This window comes from Mobula birostris, chromosome 14 (genome assembly GCF_030028105.1).
Source record: "Mobula birostris isolate sMobBir1 chromosome 14, sMobBir1.hap1, whole genome shotgun sequence".
In the NCBI taxonomy this organism is placed as follows: Eukaryota; Metazoa; Chordata; class Chondrichthyes; order Myliobatiformes; family Myliobatidae; genus Mobula; species Mobula birostris.
The window spans coordinates 94,864,107-94,886,704 of record NC_092383.1 but is presented as its reverse complement, the minus strand read 5'-3'; the positions used below and the strand labels follow the sequence as shown (position 1 = coordinate 94,886,704).

The following is a 22,598-nucleotide window of genomic DNA, read 5'->3' as shown; positions in this document are numbered from 1 at the left end:
TTTTGCTCCAGTTTCCAGCTTTGGCAGTTCTTTGTGTCCCTATTATTCTATCGGTCTGGCCCCTATTTAGTTGGTCATATGACATAGGTGTCTGCTGACATGAGACAGAATGCACATAATATCTCCCTCTGACTTGTTACCATGATTGCATACAGTTCTGGTTGCCCCACCACAGGAAGGATTTATAGGCTTTGGAGAGGGTGCAGAAAAGGTTTACCTGGATTAGAGAGCATGTGCTACAATGGGAGGTTAGACAAACTAGGGTTGTTTTTTCTTTCATCAGAAATCAAGAAGGGTTTCCATCCAAAACATCGACTGTTTATTAATTTCCATTGATGCTGCCTAACCTGTTGAGTTTATTTATGTATCTCTCTCTCACCCTTGACATGGGGCAGAATAAGCCCTTTTGACCCTCTGGGCCACTCCGCCCAGCAATCCCGATTTAATCCTAGTCTAATCACTGGACAATTTACAATGACCAATTAACCTACCAACTGGTACGACTTTGTGATGTGAGAGGAAACCAGAGCACCTGGAGGAGATCCACGCAGTCACAGGGAGAACATATAAACTCCTTACAGGCAGTGGTGGGACACTGAGTTTAAAAATCAGGAAGTTATGTTGCAGCTTGATAAAGCTCTAGATAGGTCACATCTGGGGTTCCACAAACAGTTCTGGTTGCCTCACTATAATGTTAGCCAGAAAGAACTAGTCTACAAATCAGTGAATTCCAATGCATCAAGGATGGTGGATCAATTGTCTTTGTTCTGCCATGAGGTCAAAGGAATGGGGGCTGCCATTTTGTGAAGCTGCTCTGTATTCTCCATTCTGTGAACTGCTTGTGCTTGGCTGAGTAACTATTTTAAAGTTGACACAATGATGTTCCAGGTAACCTGCTAGATTAGAGATAATTTCTAAATAAGAAATTATTTGTGAGGTATTCGTTGGTTAGATATATGCAGGTTTGTGAATGGTGGCATCTGTGTCTGCCCTGAATGATTTGACCTGATTACTGCTTTGGTAACTGATTTAGAACAAACAGCCATATAATTACCAGTTGTCACTTGCAGAAGGGCAATAAGAAGGCATTATAGGTCTGTCAGATAACCCATAGCCAATGACACTAAAAAAATGACATTTGAACTGGTAATGAATGACAATAAAAGCAGAGGCTTTGAATAGAAAGTATTGACAACTCCAGAGATTAACCATCGCAGATACAACTATGAGCAACCCTATGTGGAACTTGTGGAGAGTGGATCAGGACTATGAGGAACACCTGGCCTGCATAGACTCGTTTGCCCAGGTCCTCTGATATACTGACACCCAGAAATTTAAAGTTACTGATCCTCTCCACCTCTGATAATTACTAGCTCATGGACCTCTGGTTTCCCTCTCCTGAAGTCCACAATCAGTTCCTTGGACTTACTGACATTGAGTGAGAGGTTGTTCTTACTGACATTGAGTGAGAAGTTGTTGTTATTGCACCACTCCGCCAAAATTTTAATCTCCCTCCCACATGCTGATTCCTCACCACCGTTGATACAGCCCACAACAATGGTGTCATTCAGCAAAAGTGCTAAAATGCTTAATACTAGAGACATGTTTTTAAGGTGAAAAGGGGTAATTTCAAAGGAGATGTGAAGGACTATTTTTTTTTCAAAACACAGAGAGTGATGGGTGCCTGGAATGCGCTGCTTGGGGTGGCGGTAATGGCAGATACATTAGAGACTTTTAAGGGACGTTTCAATAGGCACATGAATGTGAGGAGAATAGTTTAGTCAGCCATTTGATTGCTAATTTATTTGGTTCAACACAACATGCTTTGAGAGGCTGGTCAAGGACAACATCTGTAGCATGCTACCACCCACACTGGACCCCCTACAATTCGCCTACCAATACAACCGAATAACAGAAGACACAATGCCTACAGCTCTACACATTATCCTTACACATCTGGAAAAGAGGGATGCTTATGTGAGAATGCTGTTCTTGGACTACAGTTCAGTATTCAACACCATTGTTCCCTCCAGGCTCGACAGGAAGCTCAGAGACCTCAGCCTTCACCCTGCCTTGTGTAGCTGGATCCTGGACTTCCTGTCAGATCATTGGCAGGTGTTAAGAGTGGGCTCCCTCACATCTGCCCCTCTGACCCTCAACACAGGTGCCCCTCATGGCTGTGTATGAAGCCCTCTCCTTTACTCTCTGTATACCTATGACTGTGTCACCACCCACAGCTCCAATCTGCTAATTAAATTTGCTGACGACACTACACTGATTGGCCTAATCTCAAATAATAATGAGGTAGCCTACAGAGTAGTCGTCACCCTGATACAGTGGTGTCAAAAAAACAACCTCTCCTTCAATGTCGCAAAAACAAAGGAGCTGGTTATGGACTACAGGAGGAATGGAGATGGGCTAACTCCTAATGACATCAATGGATCTGAGGTTGAGAGGGTGAACAGCTTTAAGTTCCTCGGCATAAACATCACCGAGGATCTCACATGGTCTGTACATACTGGCTGTGCCACAACAGTGCCTCTTTCACCTCAGATGGTTGAAGAAGTTTGGTACGGGCCATCAAATTCTAAGAACTTTCTACTAGGGCGCAATTGAGAGCATCCTGACTGGCTGCATCACTGCCTGGTATGGGAACTGTACCTCCCTCAACTGCAGGACTTTGCGGAGAGTGGTGCGGACAGCCCAGCGCATCTGTGGATATGAACTTCTCACTATCCAGGACATTTACAAAGACAGGTGTGTAAAAGGGTCTGAAGGATCATTGGGGACCCAAGTCACCCCAACCACAAACTGTTACAGTTGCTACCATCCGGGAAACGGTACCACAGTTTAAAAGCCAGGACCAACAGGCTTCAGGCCAGCTTCTTCCACCAGGCCAACAGACTGCTTAATTTATGCTGATGCAATTGTATTTCTATGTTATATTGACCATCTTGTTTTACATAATATTTATTATAAATTACGATCAATTGCACATTTAGACTGAGACGTAACGTAAAAATTTTTACTCCTGATATACATGAAGGGTCTAAGTAATAAAGTTAATTCAATTCAACATCTGGGACGAAAGGCCTGTTCCTGTGTTCTGTTAATTATAAGCCAGAACAGACGTACCGTATGTTGGAGACATAGAGACTACAGGTGCTAGAATATGGTGCAAAAGGAAAACAAACTGCTGGAGGACTTCGCCAATCAGGCAGCATCTGTGCAGGCAAAGGTATGGTCCAACGATTCAGATTGAGACCCTGCATGAATCCCAAAGGAAGGCTTCAACTGCAAAATCAACCATCTCTTTGCTCCCATAAATGCTGCCTGCCTTGCTGTTCCTCCAGTATTGTTTGTTACTCCAGATATCTACATTACTACATTAACAATCTTTGAATGAAACAATCCAAAGGTATAGCAAAAAGCTGAAGTTGATAGCAGCTTCATATGGAAATAGACTGTTAGGACATATTCTGGAATTAGGGTCTTCAGCAATCAATTAGTCCTGAATATGGATTGTGGATTAAATTTAAAATGCAGCCCTAAACAAGGGTTACCTGGAGCTATGGACATCAGTTAATTGAAAACCAGACAATGCTGATTAACATTCACTTTGCATGTCTGACATGTGGGTGCGAAGGAAGTGGTGTGAAAATTATATGCCATTCCAAGGAAGCATTGTAGATACATTATAACTATAGAATTATCCTTTGATCTTTAGCATATAAAATGTCACGTAATATTGGGTCGAATAGGCCTCCTTCTTCGAGAGTGTCTCATTTTGTTGAAGAAAACACTTCATATCCACTAGCTTCAGTGTCTCTCCGGTGACTTTGTTTACGTTACAACATGACAATAGTGGAAGATGTCCATTTTAGAAAGAAGTGAATAATGAGGTATTTTACAATATCAATAAAGTGTAAAAGGACAAAAATTTGGTGATTAACTAATGGTTGGTGCAATCACTTAACTGTGCCAGCAATCACCAGTTGGGGTTCAATTCGCGCCGCTCTCTGTGAGGAGTCTTCCTGTTCTTCCCCTGACCGAGTGGGTTTCCTCTCACAAAGACATATGGGTTAGATAGCAAGTTCTGGACATGCTCTGTTGTGGCAACACTTGTGGGCTGCTCAGCACAATCCTCATTGATTTGATGCAAACTATGCATTTACTGTGTGTTTTAATACTAGTGCGAAAAATAAAATTAATCTCTCTTACAATTCTTGAATGAGACGAAATATAGAATTAATTAAAAAAAGTATTGATGGAGATAAAGTTTAGCTTCATTTGTCACATGTACATCGAAACAAACAGTAAGATGCATTGTTTTGTGTCAAATCAAATCATCAAGGATTATGCCCGGCAGCCTGCAATGTCGCCATGCTTGCACCACCAACAGAGTGTGTTCACAACTCACAGATCCTAACCATACATTTTTGGAATGTGGATGGAAACCAGAGCACCCAGAGGAAGCCCACAGTCCTGGGGAGAAGGTACAAACTTCTTATAAGTAGCAGCAGGAATTGAACCCTGATTGGTCATCGCTGGTGCTGTTAATATTACTGTAAACAGGGACAAAGAATACAATAATCAGGGCTTGTACTGAATTATGCTAAGGTTTCTTTGGCTGGTGCTTCAAGGCATAAAAATATTGTTTGTGCATCTTAATTATTAACATTGAAAGGAATTAATCCATCACATGAAACCTATCATTCTTTTAGCCATTTATACAATAATTACTCACCCTGTATCACAAAAGAATTTAACTTTGCTTCCAAAATTAACAGCTTCTGCCTCATAATATCCATTTAAAATGTCGCCAGGACTACCACAGCTCTTTGCTAGACAGAGAGGGAGAAACTGGGTATTGTTAAAAATTAAATCTAAAACCCAGATCGTCAAGTCTTATTTCATACAATATGGTGAATTTTTTTTTGGAAATAACAATGGGTCGCTGCTGTATTTTCTTAGCCATAGAGCACTACAGCACAGAAATAGGCCCTTCAACTCACCTAGTCCATGCCGAACTATTAATCTGCCTAGTCCCATCAATCTGCACCTGGATCAGAGCCCTCCATACCCTTCCCATCCATGTACCTATCCAAATTTCCCTTAAATGTTGAAATCAAGACTATATCCACACTTTCGCTGGCAGCTCGTTCCACACCCTCACCACCCTCTGAGTGAAGACATTTCCCCTTGTAACACTTGCTTTGCCTAGTGACACAATCTCGGGGGTGGTATCCCACCCCGCACCCCCCCCCCGGCCAAACTTTAGAACTCCCGCTTGGGTGGATGCTGTGTGAAGTGTCCTGTGTCAAATCAGTACCCTGAAATAACAAACAGTACACAATATGCAGTTAAACAAGTAAGATATTATAACTCTTACTTGGACTATGACACCAGTAGAGAACAAAATATAAAATAAAAGCCACCAAGAATTTATTTAATCAGTTCGTGCGCAATCGTTGGAGCTCACGGTTTTCCTTCGCTGATTCCTCCTTCGATCGTCATCGACCCTCAGCTCCCGCCAGAGCCAGGAGGGTCGGGCAGCCCACCGACTCAAGTCGTGTCTCCTCTCTTCATTCCCCTCGTGCCTTCTCCCCAAAGCCCGCGAAAACCAACAGCTTTCACACAAACAAGAATGAACAACATCTCCCCCATTGGTTAGCAACTGAATTCCAAAGTCCCGTTACCTCTACCTATAACCCAAACATGCTGCTACAAAGAACCCATTATCTCAGCAGTTAACATTACAGAGAAACTATTTTATAACACTATAGAGAAGCCATTTTATTAGCCTTAGCAGTTAACATATGTGACGACAGACCAAATTATCAGAAGATTGATGCCGATAAGAGGACAATGGGGGAATATTCAGAAATGTTAATGAGAGACGAGAGGGATTAACAAAGAGGAGACAGTTCCGAGTATTGGCAGAGACCGGTGGCTTTGAACCCTGAACTGTTTTAAGTTTGATGGACAGGCGATACCCCAGCAGGGGGATAAAAAGGGACAGGTTCGCTAAGGCAACAGACACACGACTCCATGAGGTAATGAGACCCTGGAAGCGGTGTGCTCCCACAAGTTGGTGGGAGTTTTGGAAGTCTTGTCGCGGGACCAGCCATAGACGCACAGGGTAGAAAGGTACGGGTCGGCGGGAACCTGGTGTGTGTGTCTGCCCTTGCCTGGGTACCGGGTTCACCACAGAAGAACGATCGTATCTGGAACGGAGGGGTCACAGTCGGTGACCTCAGAAGACATTACAAAGGGCTCGCCCGAAAGCTAACTGCGAGGAATATCGAAGGTCTGTTTGGAATCCGATTTGCATATTCATTCGTTCTCTCTCTCCCCCCAACGGGACGATGGCGATTACTGCGAACTGAACTAAACTGAACTCTGTCACTTGTGACTGATCATTTTACCCCTAGACTGTGATAGAGCTTGATTGATCCTATTATCCTAGTTCTGTGTACGTGTGTTTATTCATTGCTAACCTGTTGCATTTATATCCTTACTATTAGAGTACTGTGTTACTTATTTCTTTAATAAAACTTTCTTAGTTCCAGCAATCCAGACTCCAACTAAGTGGTCCATTTCTGCTGGTTTGGCAACCCAGTTACGGGGTACGTAACAGGTGGGACCTGTATAAGAGAATCGGATTACACTTGAACCACAGGGGGACCAATATCCTTTCAGGGAGGTTTGTTAGTGCTATTGGGGAGGCTTTAAACTAGATTTGCAGGGGGATGGGAACCAGAGTGCCAGAGCTGACAGTGTGGCTGGAGTGAAAATAAATGATGTTGAAAGTTTAAGCAAATCTGCTGATAGGAAGGTTGTGAGTGGTGGTAAAAATCTTCTGAGGTGTATATATTTCAATGCTAGGAGTATTGCGGGGAAGGCAAATGAGTTGAGGGCGTAGATTGACACGTGGAATTATGATGTTGTAGCTGTTACGTACCCCGTAACTGGGTTGCCAAGCCAGCAGAAATGGATCACTCAGTTGGAGTCTGGATTACCAGAACTAAGAAAGTTTTATTAAAGAAACAAGCAACACAGTAATCGAAAGGATAATAAATGCAACAGTTCAGCAATGATAAACACACGTGCACAGAATTAAGATAACAGCATCAATCAAGCTCTATCGTTGTCTAGGGATAAATGACCAATTTCAAAGTGACACAAAGTTCAGTCCAATTTAGTAGTTCAGTTCGCTGTAATCGTTGCCATGGCGATGGACAATGTGGGGAGAGAGAGAGAGAGAGAACGGGAACGACTGATCATTCAGAACCGGCTTCCACTCACAGACCGGCGATAATTGCTCACAAGCAGCTTTTGGGCAGGTCCTTGGTGATGTCACCTGAGGTCACCGACTGTGACCCCTCCTCCAGATGCGGTCGATCCTCTGCAGTGAACCCGGCACCCAAGCAAGGGCGGACACACAGCGGGTTCCCGCTGATCGTACCTTTCCACCCTGTGCGTTGTCCGGTACTTCCCACCGACTCGTGAAAGGCGCACTGCTTCCAGGGTCTCGTTACCTCGGGTGTCGTGTGTGTCCTGCCTTAGCGAACCTGTCCCTTTTTATCCCCCTGCTGGGGTATCGCCTGTCCATCACTTCAAACAGTTCAGGGTTCAAAGGGGGAGCCGCTCCAGACAGCTCTCTCCCCCCCCATCCCTTCATTACACATCTCCAGACGCTACTCCATTGTTCCTTATCTCTCCTTCCCCTTAGGACAGGTGGCAGTCCAACTGCTGATGCCACTGATGCTAACCCAGGTCAGCAAACATCTTAATTTTATGTGTATTCTCATCACATAGAAATTAGTGAAACTTGGCTACAGGAGGGGCAAGACTGGCAGCTTAATATTCTAGGGTTCCGATGTTTCAGATGTGATCGAGGCAGAGGAATGAAAGGTGGGGGAGTAGCATTGCTTGTTAGGGAAAATATTACAGCAGTGCTCAGGCAGGACAGATTAGAGGGCTTGTCTACTGAGTCCTTATGGGTGGAGCTGAGAAACAGGAAAGGTATGGCTACATTAGTGGGATTGTATTACAGACCACCCAATAGTCAACGAGACTTGGAAGAGCAAATCTGCAGAGAGATAGCAGGCAACTGCAGGAAACATAAAGTTGTGGTGGTAGGGGATTTTAATTTTCCATACATTGATTGGGACTCCCATACTGTTAGGGGTCTAGATGGTTCAGAGTTTGTAAGATGTGTTCAGGAAAGTTTCCTAAATCAATATATAGAGGGACCAACTAGAGGGGATGCAATATTGGATCTCCTGTTAGGAAACGAATTAGGGCAAGTGACAGAAGTCTGTGTAGGGGAGCACTTTGGTTCCAGTGATCATAACACCATTAGTTTCAATTTGATCATGGACAAGGATAGATCTGGTCGTAGGGTTGAGGTTCTGAACTGGAAGAAGGCCAAATTTGAGGAAATGAGAAAGGATCTAAAAAGCGTGGATTGGGACAGGTTGTTCTCCGGCAAAGATGTGATTGGTAGGTGGGGAGCCTTCAAAGGGGAAATTTTGAGAGTGCAGAGTTTGTATGTTCCTGTCAGGATTAAAGGCAAATTGAATAGGAATAAGGAACCTTGGTTCTCAAGGGATATTGCAACTCTGGTAAAGAAGAAGAGGGAGTTGTATGAAATGTATAGGAAACAGGGGGTAAATCAGGTGCTTGAGGAGTATAAGAAGTGCAAGAAAATACTTAAGAAAGAAATCAGGGGGGCTAAAAGAAGACATGAGGTTGCCTTGGCAGTCAAAGTGAAGGATAATCCAAAGAGCTTTTACAAGTATATTAAGAGCAAAAGGATTGTGAGGGATAAAATTGGTCCTCTTGAAGATCAGAGTGGTCGGCTTTGTGCGGAACCAAAGGAAATGGGGGAGATCTTAAATAGGTTTTTTGCGTCTGTATTTACTAAGGAAGCTGGCATGAAATCTATGGAATTGAGGGAATCAAGTAGTGAGACCATGGAAACCGTACAGATTGAAAAGGAGGAGGTGCTTGCTGTCTTGAGGAAAATTAAAGTGGATAAATCCCCGGGACCTGACAGAGTGTTCCCTCGGACTTTGAAGGAGACTAGTATTGAAATTGCAGGGGCCCTGGCAGAAATATTTAAAATGTCGCTGTCTATGGGTGAAGTGCCGGAGGATTGGAGAGTGGCTCATGTTGTTCCGTTGTTTAAAAAAGGATCAAAAAGTAATCCGGGAAATTATAGGCCGGTGAGTTTAACGTCAGTAGTAGGTAAGTTATTGGAGGGAGTACTAAGAGACAGAATCTACAAGCATTTGGATAGACAGGGGCTTATTAGGGAGAGTCAACATGGCTTTGTGCATGGTAGGTCATGTTTGACCAATCTGTTGGGAGTTTTTCGAGGAGGTTACCAGGAAAGTGGATGAAGGGAAGGCAGTGGATATTGTCTACATGGACTTCAGTAAGGCCTTTGACAAGGTCCCGCATGGGAGGTTAGTTAGGAAAATTCAGTCGCTAGGTATACATGGAGAAGTGGTAAATTGGATTAGACATTGGCTCGATGGAAGAAGCCAGACAGTGGTGGTAGAGAATTGCTTCTCTGAGTGGAGGCCTGTGACTAGTGGTGTGCCACAGGGATCAGTGCTGGGTCCATTGTTATTTGTCATCTATATCAATGATCTGGATGATAATGTGGTAAATTGGATCAGCAAGTTTGCTGATGATACAAAGATTGGAGGTGTAGTAGACAGTGAGGAAGGTTTTCAGAGCCTGCAGAGGGACTTGGACCAGGTGGAAAAATGGGCTGAAAAATGGCAGATGGAGTTTAATACTGACAAGTGTGAGGTATTGCACGTTGGAAGGACAAACCAATGTAGAACATACAGGGTTAATGGTAAGGCACTGAGGAGTGCAGTGGAACAGAGGGATCTGGGAATACAGATACAAAATTCCCTAAAAGTGGCATCACAGGTAGATAGGGTCGTAAAGAGAGCTTTTGGTACATTGGACTTTATTAATCAAAGTATTGAGTATAAGAGCTGGAATGTTATGATGAGGTTTTATAAGGCATTGGTGAGGCCGAATCTGGAGTATTGTGTTCAGTTTTGGTCACCAAATTAAAGGAAGGATATAAATAAGGTTGAAAGAGTGCAGAGAAGGTTTACAAGGATGTTGCCGGGACCTGAGAAACTCAATTACAGAGAAAGGTTGAATAGGTTAGGACTTTATTCCCTGGAGCGTAGAAGAATGAGGGGAGATTTGATAGAGGTATATAAAATTATAATGGGTATAGATAGAGTGAATGCAAGCAGGCTTTTTCCACTGAGGCAAGGGGAGAAAAAAACCAGAGGACGTGGGTTAAGGGTGAGGGGGGAAAAGTTTAAAGGGAACATTGGGGGGGCTTCTTCACACAGAGGGTGGTGGGAGTATGGAATGAGCTGCCAGACGAGGTGGTAAATGCGGGTTCTTTTTTAACATTTAAGAATAAATTGGACAGATACATGGATGGGAGGTGTATGGAGGGATATGGTCCGTGTGCAGGTCAGTGGGACTAGGCAGAAAATGGTCCGGCACAGCCAAGAAGGGCCAAAGGGCCTGTTTCGGTGCTGTAGTTTCTATGTTTCTATGGTTCTATAAGTGGGGGCTCGTCCGGGATTTTGAACACTAAATTTTGGACAGGGTAAATTGATTGGGTTAAAATTCCCGAAAGAAAGAAAAGGCAAACAGCAGAAATGGAGATTGAGGAATTTCTAAAGGTGCCGACCTCGGAGGCATTAGAGGATGCCAGGAAAGCGGAATTGGCAGCTGTGGCAAACGGTTGAATCTTGTTAAGGGGAAGTCGACAATGAGGAGAGAGGAGATACACAGAGCTATCGTAGAGCATTATGTGTCTAAAGGTGTGTTTCTCCAAAGGGAACTGGAGGTGATATCTATTGGAAAACCTGGTGGAGACACAGTACAGGTGCAGCTTGAAAAATTGAGACTCGAGCACGAGTTCCGGGTACGGCAGCTAGAACACGAAGAGAAACAGAGAGAAAGGGAATTCGAGCTGGAGAGGTTAAAGATAAGGGCAGAGCAGGGGCCCATGCCGTACCAAGGTGGAGGGTTCAGGGCGACCCAGGAGATTAGGCTGGTTCCCCCATTTGAAGATACCAATGTGGATCAGCACTTTCTCCATTTCGAAAAAGTTGCTGCAAGTCAGGACTGGCCGAGGGATAAGTGAGCTGTTTTGCTTCAGAGTGTACTTAAAGGAAAAGCCCAATAAGCTTACTCGGCTTTGTCCGCAGAAGATGCCCAGAGGTATGAGGTGGTGAAAGAGGCCATCCTCAGGATTTATGAGTTAGTCCCAGAGGCATACTGGCAGAGGTTCCGGAATGCGAGGAAGCAGTGGGACCGCATGTATTTAGAGTTTGCCCGTGAGATGCAGACATATTGTGAGCATTGGTGCGCCTCGAAGGGGGTAAATGGGGATTATGACAGACTGCTACAGCTGATCCTGATTGAGCAGTTTAAAGGTTGTGTCCCCGAAGGTATGAGACCCTACCTAGATGAGAAAGAGGCAGCCACTTTAGCCGCAACTGCTAAGTTAGCGGATGAGTACGTGTTGACACATAAAACGAAGTTTGCCCCGAGTAAAGGCTACCAGAAGGGTAGTCAGGACGGCGGGGAGAGTCCGCCAGAAAAGTCAGAAAGTAAGCCAGGGACTAGTGAGAAGGATAAGGTAGGCCGGGAGCAGTCTGGTAGGAAGTCTCCTGGGGTCGTATGTTATAATTGTGGGAAAGTCGGACACTTTGCGTCCAGGTGCTTTGCCCCAAAGAAGAAGACGGGAAAGGGAAAGGCGGCAGTTCCGACTGGCTGTATTGGGCTGGTAAGCAAACCGCTAGGAGAGAAGAGGTCTGCCAAAGTTCAGGAAGGGCGCGAGAGGTTTATCTCGGCCGGATTGGTGTCGGTGAAGGAGGGGTTAAACCCAGTTCCAGTACGGATCTGGAGAGAGACAGGAGCGTGTCAGTCATTGATATTAAAGAGTGTGTTAGACTTTAGTTCAGAGACCGAGACTGGGAAAGTCAGGGTCATAAACGGCATTGGGAAAGGGACTGAGGCAGTACCTCTGCACTAGATACACCTAAAATGTGACTTGGTCTCTGGACCAGTCACGATCGGGGTGAGGCCCGAACTACCAATGAAAGACGTGGAAGTCTTACTCGGTAATGACCTCGCCGGCGAGGAGGTGTACCCAGCAGTGAGATTGACAAGTCAGCCTGCCAGCATTGAGGCCTCGCCCATGGACTCACAGGTTCATCCCGTTTGCGCAGTGACTCGGTGTGTGTCCAGAAAGGCTGCCGAAGTAAATTTAGCTGAGACGTTTCTACCAGCCTTGTACCAGGGGGAGGTAGAAAGTGAAAAGAAGGAGCGTAGTGAAACAGGAGGAAGTGAAGGAGTTGAGGCTGACTTAGCATTAGCAAGGAAGGACTCTGTACAGACACAGGAGCGAGACGAGGAGCTGATGGTTTCGGCGGAGACAGCTCTCTCTGAAGCAGGATTAAAAAGGGAGCCAGTAGGCTATTGTGTGGAGGAGGGAGTGCTAAGGAAGAAAGGGAGACCAAGTACCGTGCCCGCAGATGAGGAATGGGGGATGGTGCCAAAAATTTATGGGGATGAGATTCTTAACCTGGCCCACAAGATACCCCTCGGTGGACATTTTGGGGGGAGGAAAACAGTTGGCAGAATCATGAAAGAGTTTTACTGGCTGCACAGGAGGAAGGATGGTATTGACTATTGCAGACGTGAGTTAACACAGTTAGAGGCTATTAACATGTTAAAAGCTCACCACGATCAGAAAACAGATCTAGCTGGTGATATCATGAAAATTAATGAGGCTAAGGTGCCACCTGATAAGGGGAAAACCCATTTTGAAAAGATAAGTGTGGTGCTGACCAGATGGAAGAACTCTATTGTGTTGACCAACTTTGCTGATGAGTTCTCTCCCTTAATCCCCGAACAAAGCGACCCGCTAAGAGAGCTAATTAAACGGCACGCCCACATAGGTCCAGATGTCCCGAGGCGATGCAAAGAGCTGGGACATGGAGCTGTTGCCACATCAGGTCAGCCTAGTGAGCAACACCCCTATAGAATGATTAATTCAGTGACAAACGGGCTAAAGAACACAGAAGTGTATATTGGCGATGTAGTGGTCTGGAGTGACACGTGGGAGGAGCACATCATGGCGGAAGAGGAGCTGTTTAAATGGCTGTCTGAAGCCAGCCTGACAGTGAACCTCGCAAAAAGTGAGTTCGGCCACGCGAAGGTCACTTATCTGGGATTTGTGGTAGGACAGGGGCAGCTGGCACCGATACAGGCTAAGGTGCGGGCTATCTCTGAAGTCCCCACCCTGACAGACAAGAGAGCCCTGAGAAGGTTCTTGGAGATGGTGGGGTACTATCGGAAGTTTAGCAAAAAAAAAAACAACTTTGCGGATAGTACCCACCCTCTTACTAAGCCCTTGCCAAAGAATGCTAAGTTGGTATGGGACAACCCTTGTTATCTGTGTCCGGGGCGAAAACCACTGAGAAGTTACAATGATCAAAATTTATTAGTGTTTTCGGCCACTATGAAGTTTGCTAAGTTGGAGCCTGGTTTTAGAGGATTATTAAAATAACACATATAAAAGGAACAGAAAATGTGATTGCTGACTGTCTGTCAAGGTGTTGACAACTTAAAAGTCTCTGTATTAGCCGAATAGCTGATAAACATGTATACTTGTGTGTATCTAATAATGTATTCATGCCTATAATTTTTACCCTGGTAAAAATCCTTTGAAGGATAGGGGTGTGACGACAGACCAAATTATCAGAAGATTGATGCTGATAAGAGGACAACGGGGGAACATTCAGAAATGTTAATGAGAGACGAGAGGGATTAACAAAGAGGAGACACAGTTCTGAGTATTGTCAGAGACCGGTTGCTTTGAAGCCTGAACTGTTTGAAGTTTGATGGACAGGCGATACCCCAGCAGGGGGATAAAAAGGGACAGGTTCACTAAGGCAACAGACACACGACTCCATGAGGTAATGAGACCCTGGAAGCGGTGTGCTCCCACAAGTTGGTGGGAGTTTTGGAAGTCTTGTCGCGGGACCAGCCATAGACGCACAGGGTAGAAAGGTACGGGTCGGCGGGAACCTGGTGTGTGTGTCTGCCCTTGCCTGGGTGCCGGGTTCACCGCAGAAGAACGATCGTATCTGGAACAGAGGGGTCACAGTCGGTGACCTCAGAAGACATTACAAAGGGCTCGCCCGAAAGCTAACTGCGAGGAATATCGAAGGTCTGTTTGGAATCCGATTTGCATATTCATTCGTTCTCTCTCTCTCTCTCCCCAACGGCACGATGGCGATTACTGCGAACTGAACTAAACTGAACTCTGTCACTTGTGACTGATCATTTTACCCCTAGACTGTGATAGAGCTTGATTGATCCTAATATCCTAGTTCTGTGTACATGTGTGTTTATTCATTGCTAACCTGTTGCATTTATATCCTTACTATTAGAGTACTGTGTTACTTATTTCTTTAATAAAACTTTCTTAGTTCCAGCAATCCAGACTCCAACTAAGTGGTTCATTTCTGCTGGTTTGGCAACCCAGTTACGGGGTACGTAACATATAAAAGAGAAACTCTTACACTCTCTTGTACTCCTTAAACATTTTACCTTTCATCTTTAACTCATGATCTCTAGTTGTATTCCCACCCAACCTCAGGTAGAAAAATCCTGCTTGCATTTACCCCATAATTTTGTACACCCCTATCAAATCTCCCCTCATTCTCCTACACTCTCGGCCCTGGGAATAAAGTCCGAACCTATTCAACCTTTCCCTGTAACTCAGGAACTCAAGTCCTGGCAACATTCTTGTAAATTTCTTCTTCAGGCATTCCATGTCTTCCTGCAGTGTCACAACTAGAACATGCCTCCGAAAAGTCATCAGGAAATAGCTGAGTCTAAGAGGAAACTTAGTCCAGTTACGACAGGACAAGGTTTGGAGCTGGACTAGCAACCCCATGCCATAAAAACCCAGTTCTTAAGAGGCTGCGGAGACTCATCCATGGGAGAGGAAGGATCTTCGAAGATGGGCTACACCTGGGGACAATTTGAAGGACTGGCTCAGGACAGGGGACTTCGGCAAGCTGCCGTCAGCGGCTTATGTGCCAGAAAGGGTGATGGGCTTAAGCAATAAGGGAGTACAACTTCGCTGATAACTGGAACCATTGCAGAGTCAAAACTTTACAAGTGTATCAAGGAGTTTTCCGTGCTAGTACACAGAGATTCCTACCAGGGAAAGGCAGTGCCAGTTTCATTTAATCCTGGTAAAAAGCTAGTTTATCAATTAAAAGTGTCCACTTTATTATTGGGTGGTGATCATAACTTCACATCAAGGTTGCTGGTGAACGCAGCAGGCCAGGCAGCATCTCTAGGAAGAGGTACAGTCGATGTTTCAGGCTGAGACCCTTCGTCAGGACTAACTGAAGGAAGAGCTAGTAAGAGATTTGAAAGTGGGAGGGGGAGGGGGAGATCCAAAATGATAGGAGAAGACAGGAGGGGGAGGGATGGAGCCAAGAGCTGGACAGGTGATTGGCAAAGGGGATATGAGAGGATCATGGGACAGGAGGTCCAGGGAGAAAGACGGTGAAGGGGGGGGGGGACCCAGAGGATGGGCAAGGGGTATGGTCAGAGGGACAGAGGGAGAAAAAGGAGAGTGAGAGAAAGAATGTGTGTATAAAAATAAATAACGGATGGGGTACGAGGGGGAGGTGGGGCCTAGCAGAAGTTAGATAAGTCGATGTTCATGCCATCAGGTTGGAGGCTACCCAGACGGAATATAAGGTGTTGTTCCTCCAACCTGAGTGTGGGTTCATAACAACACCTTATATTCTGCCTGGGTAGCCTCCAACCTGACGGCATGAACATCGACTTCTCTAACTTCCGCTAGGCCCCACCTCCCCCTCGTACCCCATCTGTTACTTATTTTTATGCACACATTCTCTCTCTCTCCTTTTTCTCCCTCTGTCCCTCTGAATATACCTCTTGCCCATCCTCCGGGTCCCCCCCCCTTGTCTTTCTTCCCAGACCTCCTGTCCCATGATCCTCTCATATCCCTTTTGCCAATCACCTGTCCAGCTCTTGGCTCCATCCCTCCCCCTCCTGTCTTCTCCTATCATTTTGGATCTCCCCCTCCCCCTCCCATTTTCAAATCTCTTACTAGCTCTTCCTTCAGTTAGTCCTGACGAAGGGTCTCGGCCTGAAACGTCGACTGCACCTCTTCCTAGAGATGCTGCCTGGCCTGCTGCGTTCACCAGTAACTTTGATGTGTGCTGCTTGAATTTCCAGCAGCTGCAGAATTCCTGTTGTTTGCGATCATAACTTCACTAAGGTTCAAAGTAGTTTAAAAAAAGCAAGTAGTAGAGTTGCTGCCACACCTTTGGCACATCAGGCAGGCAGCTTTGCCATTTCTTTAGCATTAGTCTGTTTTGCTAGCTCGACACTCGACCCAGCACACATAAAACTCATGCAAGGAGCAGCTGGGTTTAAACCAGGGACTGCTCGCCCTGAAGTCCGATGCAGATGCCACTACACCACTAGTATAGACAGTTAAAGAAAGGAATACACATTAATCCATCCTGAAGACAAATTCATGGGTGGGTAAAAAATACATGTGTGACTACTGATTTCCTGTCACAATTTAAAGTGATACAAATGGAATTTATTAAAACAAAGGCACTGCAAATGTCTGTCTAAGACAAGCTATGTTTGATTTAACACTCATTGTTAGAGTATCAGTCAAATTCGTAAATGAAACATTACAAAACAGTCCCCAGTCCTGATTCTGTTCTTTAGATCAGGCTGGAAATGCTCTTGTACGCTGAGCAAGGGAACACTAGTGGCTCAGCTCTGAGGAAAAATGCTACTAAATAATTTACAAAACCCATTATTCCAAACAGCATGCAAGAACAAACATACTGTGACCACGACCCGAACAAACAGATTGCAGCTAAGTCACACCACTTCCAACAGCATCTCTTCTGTTAAAAGTTAGCCTGAGAACTTACGTAAACAACGTGTCTGCAGAGGTGACCAAGACGAATCGGCTCTGCAGAGAAGAGTTCTTGAACTCCCTTCCTGGAACTGGTAACCTGGATGACATCTATAAGTAATTTCCGTATTTGGAGCAAATAAAACCTCATGACTGTATTCATCTGATACGGAACCGTTTTCCAAATTTGGAGGGGGTCCACAGTTGCCTTTTAGAGGGAAAAAAACAGTTTAAGTATGTAGTTATACAGTGGTCTCTCTTTGGGATGTACTTAAACATTAACTACTGTTGTATCTTTATCTGTAATGGTTTACTTTTGTATCTACACATTTATGTTATCATGTTTTAATATATGTTGTATACCAGGATCCTTTTTGTCTTAATTGCTTTGATTCAAAATTAAATTGTATGATTAAGAAACATTGAGAGATGACTAGTGGCAAACACTATCAGTTGGCAACATAAGGTTAAAGAATATTTATTTGTCCCCATAGCACAATTAGTCATAGTCATACTTTATTAATCCTGAGGGAAATTGTTTTTTGTTACAGTTGCTCCATAAATAATAAATAGTAATAGAACCATAAATAGTTAAATAGTAATATGTAAATTATGCCAGTAAATTATGAAATAAGTCCAGGACCAGCCTATCGGCTCAGGGTGTCTGACCCGCCAAGGGAGGAGTTGTAAAGTTTGATGGCCACAGGCAGGAATGACTTCCTATGATGCTCTGTGCTGCATCTCGGTGGAATGAGTCTCTGGCTGAATGTACTCCTGTGCCCACCCAGTACATTATGTAGTGGATGGGAGACATTGACCAAGATGGCGTGCAGCTTAGACAGCATCTTCTTTTCACACACCACCGTGAATTAGTGAATTATATAAAAGGATTTACTTATTTATTTGAGATACAGCGCAGGACAGGATCTTCTGGTCCTTCGCACAGCAATCCTGATTTAACTCTAATCACAGGACAATTTATGGTGACCAATTAACCTACCAATGAGTAGTACTTTGGATTGTGGGAGGAATCCCACACAGTCACAGGGAGAACATAAAAACTCCTTACAAACAGCAATGGAATTGAACCCGTGTTCTGGCCCAGTAATGTTGTTAACCACTACGCTACCGTGCCACCCCATGTTCTAACTTCTGGTGATAGCCCTGCAATATTACATCCAAGATAATTATGTCACATCTAGGGTACCCCTCAGGGCTGTGTCTTAAGCCCCCCCCTTTACTCCCTGTATACCTACGACTGTGTTGCCACCCACAACTCCAATCTGTTAATTAAATTTGCTGTCGACACTACATTGATTGGCCTAATCTCAGACAACGAGGCAGCCTACAGAGAAGTCATCACTCTGGCGCAGTGGTGTCAAGGAAACAACCTCTCCTTTGATGTCACAAAAACAAAGGAGCTGATTGTGGACTACAGGAGGAATGGAGACAGGCTAACCTCAATGGATCAATGGATCTGGGATTGAGAGGGTGAACAGCTTTAAATTCCTTGGCATACACATCATCGAGGATCTCACGTAGTCTGTACATACTGGCTGTGTGGTGAAAAAGGCACAACAGCGCCTCTTCCACCTCAGACGGTTGAGGAAGTTTGGTATGGGCCTTCAAATCCTAAGAACTTTCTACAGGGGCACAACTGAGTGCATCCTGACTGGCTGCATCACTGCCTGGTGTGGGAATTGTACTTCCCTCAATTGCAGGACTCTGCAGAGAATAGTGTGTTCAGACCAGCCCAACTATGGATGTGAACTTCCCACTATTCAGGACATTTACAAAGACAGGTACGTAAAAAGGGCCCGAAAGATCATTGGAGACCCAAGTCACCCCAACCACAAACTGTTCTAGCTGCTACCATCCGAGAAACGGTATCACTGAATAAAAGCCAGGACCAACAGGCTCTGGGACAGCTTCTTCAACCAGGTCATCAGACTGATTAATTCATGCTGATACAATTGTATCTCTATGTTATATTGACTGTCCTGTTATTACTATTTATTATAAATTACTATAAATAGCACATTGCACATTTAGACACAGACGTAATGTAAAGATTTTTACTCATGTATGTGAAGGATGTAAGTAATAAAGTCAATTCCCTTCAATTAAACTCTGCACAATAGTTTTACCTGCCTGATTATATGTGATTATGGACTTCAAGTGTGCAGTGTAGCCATACTGTAATGATGATACAAAAAAATCATTTGGGGCACTGAATGTTATTCCAATCGAGCAAACAGTTTTATTCTAGATGGTGAAATATTGTAAAAACAAAATTCTGAAAATAAGCATGGCAGACAGCATCCATTTCAGAATGATGAGCTTTTGTCTGTAACTTAACAATTCCTTGTTTAAGATTGAAGATATTGATGTTTTATTGTTTGAAAATACAAATTACAGCCTTTGTCAGTCCTTAAAACTGGTTGCATCGCTGTCTGGTATGGGATGGGAGAACTGTACAGGATCAAAATAAATTGCAGGAAGTTGTGAACTCAGTCAACACTATCATGGGCACTAGCCTCCCCTGCATCCATGTCATCTTAAGGACCAATGACTCCAAAGGGCCACATCCATCATTAAGGACCCCCATCAGCCAGGACATGTCTTTTTCTCATTGCTACCATCATGGAGGAAATACAGGAACCTGAAGACACACTCTCAAGGATTCAGGAATAGATTCTTCCCCTCTGCTATCTGGGAAAAAATATATGTGTGTGCGCATGTATACATATGTACATACACACACACACATAGATATATATTTTACTATACTGTAATTCTGTTTTTATTATTATATATTGCAATGTGCTGCTGTCATAAAAATGACACATTTCACGACATATGCTGGAGGTATTAAACCATATTCTGATTCTGATAGCAGTCTGGTCATTTGATCGTAACAGAATCTCAAATATTCACAGCTTACAAATTTTAATTATTAAAATAATATGAATTTGTAGCATTGCAGAGCAGACTTGATGGATTCAATGGTCTTAAGGGCTTATAAAAATACAAATTACACCAAAGTATTGCAACTAGAATTGCTGGATAGATTTTCCATGAACTCTGTAAGATTACTGGCATTGTGATTTTTTTTTCAATCCACAAAATTAACAACTTTGGACTTAAAAAGCAGCCCCACGTCTAATTTCTCCAAGCACGTATCTAAGCCAACATGCGGTAGCTTAAGGATTTCTATTATATATATTTGGATAAAAGAAGCTGGCAGATGCAATTTGCATGACCTTTAGATTATGAGAACACTCAGTCCTCTTTTATTGTCATTTAGAAATGCATATATGCATTAAGAAATGATGCAATGTTTCTCTGGAGTGATATCACAGAAAACAGGACAAACCAAAGACTAACACTGACAGAACCACATAATTATAACATATAGTTACAGCAGTGCAAAGCAATACCATAATTTGATAAAGAACAGACCATAAGCATGGTAAAAAAAAAAAGTCCCGATTGACTCCCAAGTCCCCAATAGCAGGCAGCAAAAGGGAGGAACTCCCTGCCATAAACCTCCGGGCACCGTCAACTTGCTGATACCTTGGAAGCAGCCGACACAGAGTCCGTCCGTCCGAAAACTTCCAGCTTCCAACCAGCCCCTCCAATACAGCCTCCCAAGCGCCATCCTCTGCCGAGCGCCTTCGACCTAGCCCCGGCCGCCGAAACAAGCAAAATCGAGGATTCGGGGCCTTCTGCTCTGGAGATTCCAGTTACCACACAGTAGCAGCGGCAGCGAAGCAGACATTTCAGAAGTTTCTCCAGATGTTCCTCGGTACTCTCACGTCTGCCTCCATCAAATCAGAACTGTGCACAGTCCCCTACTTGACAGATTACAGATATCATTCACCGGAGAGGCCGCACACGCTGCCATCTTCTCCTCCTCCTCCTTTCATCAGGCTCCATACAGTACACTGGTCTAGAAGATTTATATAAGGCAGGGTCCACAGACCTCTTGTTTAACGCATAGAAAAGTTTGGGAACCCCTGGTATATGGGGTAAAGATAAAAAAAATTAGCTTTATTTGTCACAAGTACATCAAAATATACAGTGAAATGTGTTATTTGCATCGCTGGGCAGCCCGCAAGTGTCACAATGCCTATAGCGCCAATACAGCTTAACTACAACTTAGTAACCCTAACTATTAGTAAATTGTAGGCATCCTATGATGTTGCTGGAATGTGGCAGGAAATTGGAGCACAGGTTGGAAACCCATCCAGTAAATGTATAACCTCCTTGCAGACAGAGACAAGAACTGAACCCCAATTTTAATACCATTACTCGAACTGCTATGCTACGAATCCAGGCATATATATGCCAGCACCACACACAAAAAATGCTGGTGAATGCAGCAGGCCAGGCAACATCTAGGAAGAGGAACAGTCGACGTTTCAGGCCGAGACCCTTCGTCAGGACTAACTGAAAAAAGAGTTAGTAAGAGATCTGAAAGTGGGAGGGGGAGGGGGAGATCCAAAATGATGGGAGAAGACAGGAGGGGGAGGGATGGAGCCAAGAGCTGCACAGGTGGTTGGCAAAAGGGATATGAGAGGAACATGGGACAGGAGGCCCAGGGAGAAGGATGGTGGGGGGGCAGAACCCAGAGGATGGGCAAGGGGTATAGTCAGAGGGACAGAGAATGGCAAAAGGGATATGAGAGGATCATCCCTCTGAATATACCCCTTGCCCATCCTCTGGGTTCTGCCCCCCCACCATCCTTCTCCCTGGGCCTCCTGTCCCATGATCCTCTCGTATCCCCTTTTGCCAATCACCTGTCCAGCTCTTGGCTCCATCCCTCCCCCTCCTGTCTTCTCCTATCATTTTGGATCTCCCCCTCCCCCTCCCACTTTCAAATCCCTTACTCACTCTTCCTTCAGTTAGTCCTGACGAAGGGTCTCGGCCTGAAACGTCGACTCTACCTCTTCCTAGAGATGCTGCCTGGCCTGCTGCGTTCACCAGCAACTTTGATGTGTGTTGCTTGAAATTCCAGCATCTGCAGAATTCCTCGTGTTTGCATATATACGCCAGGCTGGGAGCGGGAGACACTGCCAGGGGTGGAGGGTGGAGGGTGGTGGGCGAGGATACGCCACCCGGAGTGAGGAGGAAGGGTTATTACTCCGGCCCCGCTTTTCCCCAGCCGACCTTACCCGCCACCCGGGCCGCCGCCACTAGCAGGGAGAGCAGCAGCAGCCAACCCGGCATCGCCCGCCGCCCGACCCTCCAGCTGCCGTCGAAGCCCGGTCGTGCTACCCATTCTCCCGCCATAACGTACCAGCGTGCGGGCTCCTGCAGCGGAGCCGGCGCCGACGACCTCAACGTGCGCGCTCCTGCAGCGGTGCCGGCGCTGACGACCTCAACGTGCGCGCTTCTGCAGCGGTGCCGGCGCTGAGGACCTCAACGTGCGCGCTTCTGCAGCGGTGCCGGCGCCGACGACCTCAACGTGCGCGCTCCTGCAGCGGCACCGGCGCTGACGACCTCAACGTGCGCGCTCCAAATGTGGATCCTC

The 22,598-nt window shown here is 45.0% G+C and overlaps 1 protein-coding gene across 5 annotated transcripts in view; it reads right to left on the bottom strand.

Moving 5' to 3' along the window:
• LOC140209565 (C4b-binding protein alpha chain-like) overlaps nucleotides 1-20,885 on the bottom strand; it is a 43,320-nt gene extending 22,435 nt beyond the window's left edge. For 4 of the 5 annotated variants that reach the window (XM_072277833.1, XM_072277835.1, XM_072277834.1 and 1 more), the window contains exons 1-3: nucleotides 20,639-20,885; nucleotides 17,079-17,270; nucleotides 4,748-4,844 (exon numbers count right to left, since the gene is read on the bottom strand). In XM_072277833.1, coding sequence (XP_072133934.1) covers nucleotides 4,748-4,844; nucleotides 17,079-17,270; nucleotides 20,639-20,723 — 374 coding nt within the window. In that variant the 5' untranslated portion in view covers nucleotides 20,724-20,885. The remainder of the gene's footprint in view (nucleotides 1-4,747; nucleotides 4,845-17,078; nucleotides 17,271-20,638) is intronic. The other variant, XM_072277837.1, reaches the window with a different exon arrangement.
• Between the last annotated feature and the right edge of the window lie 1,713 nt (nucleotides 20,886-22,598).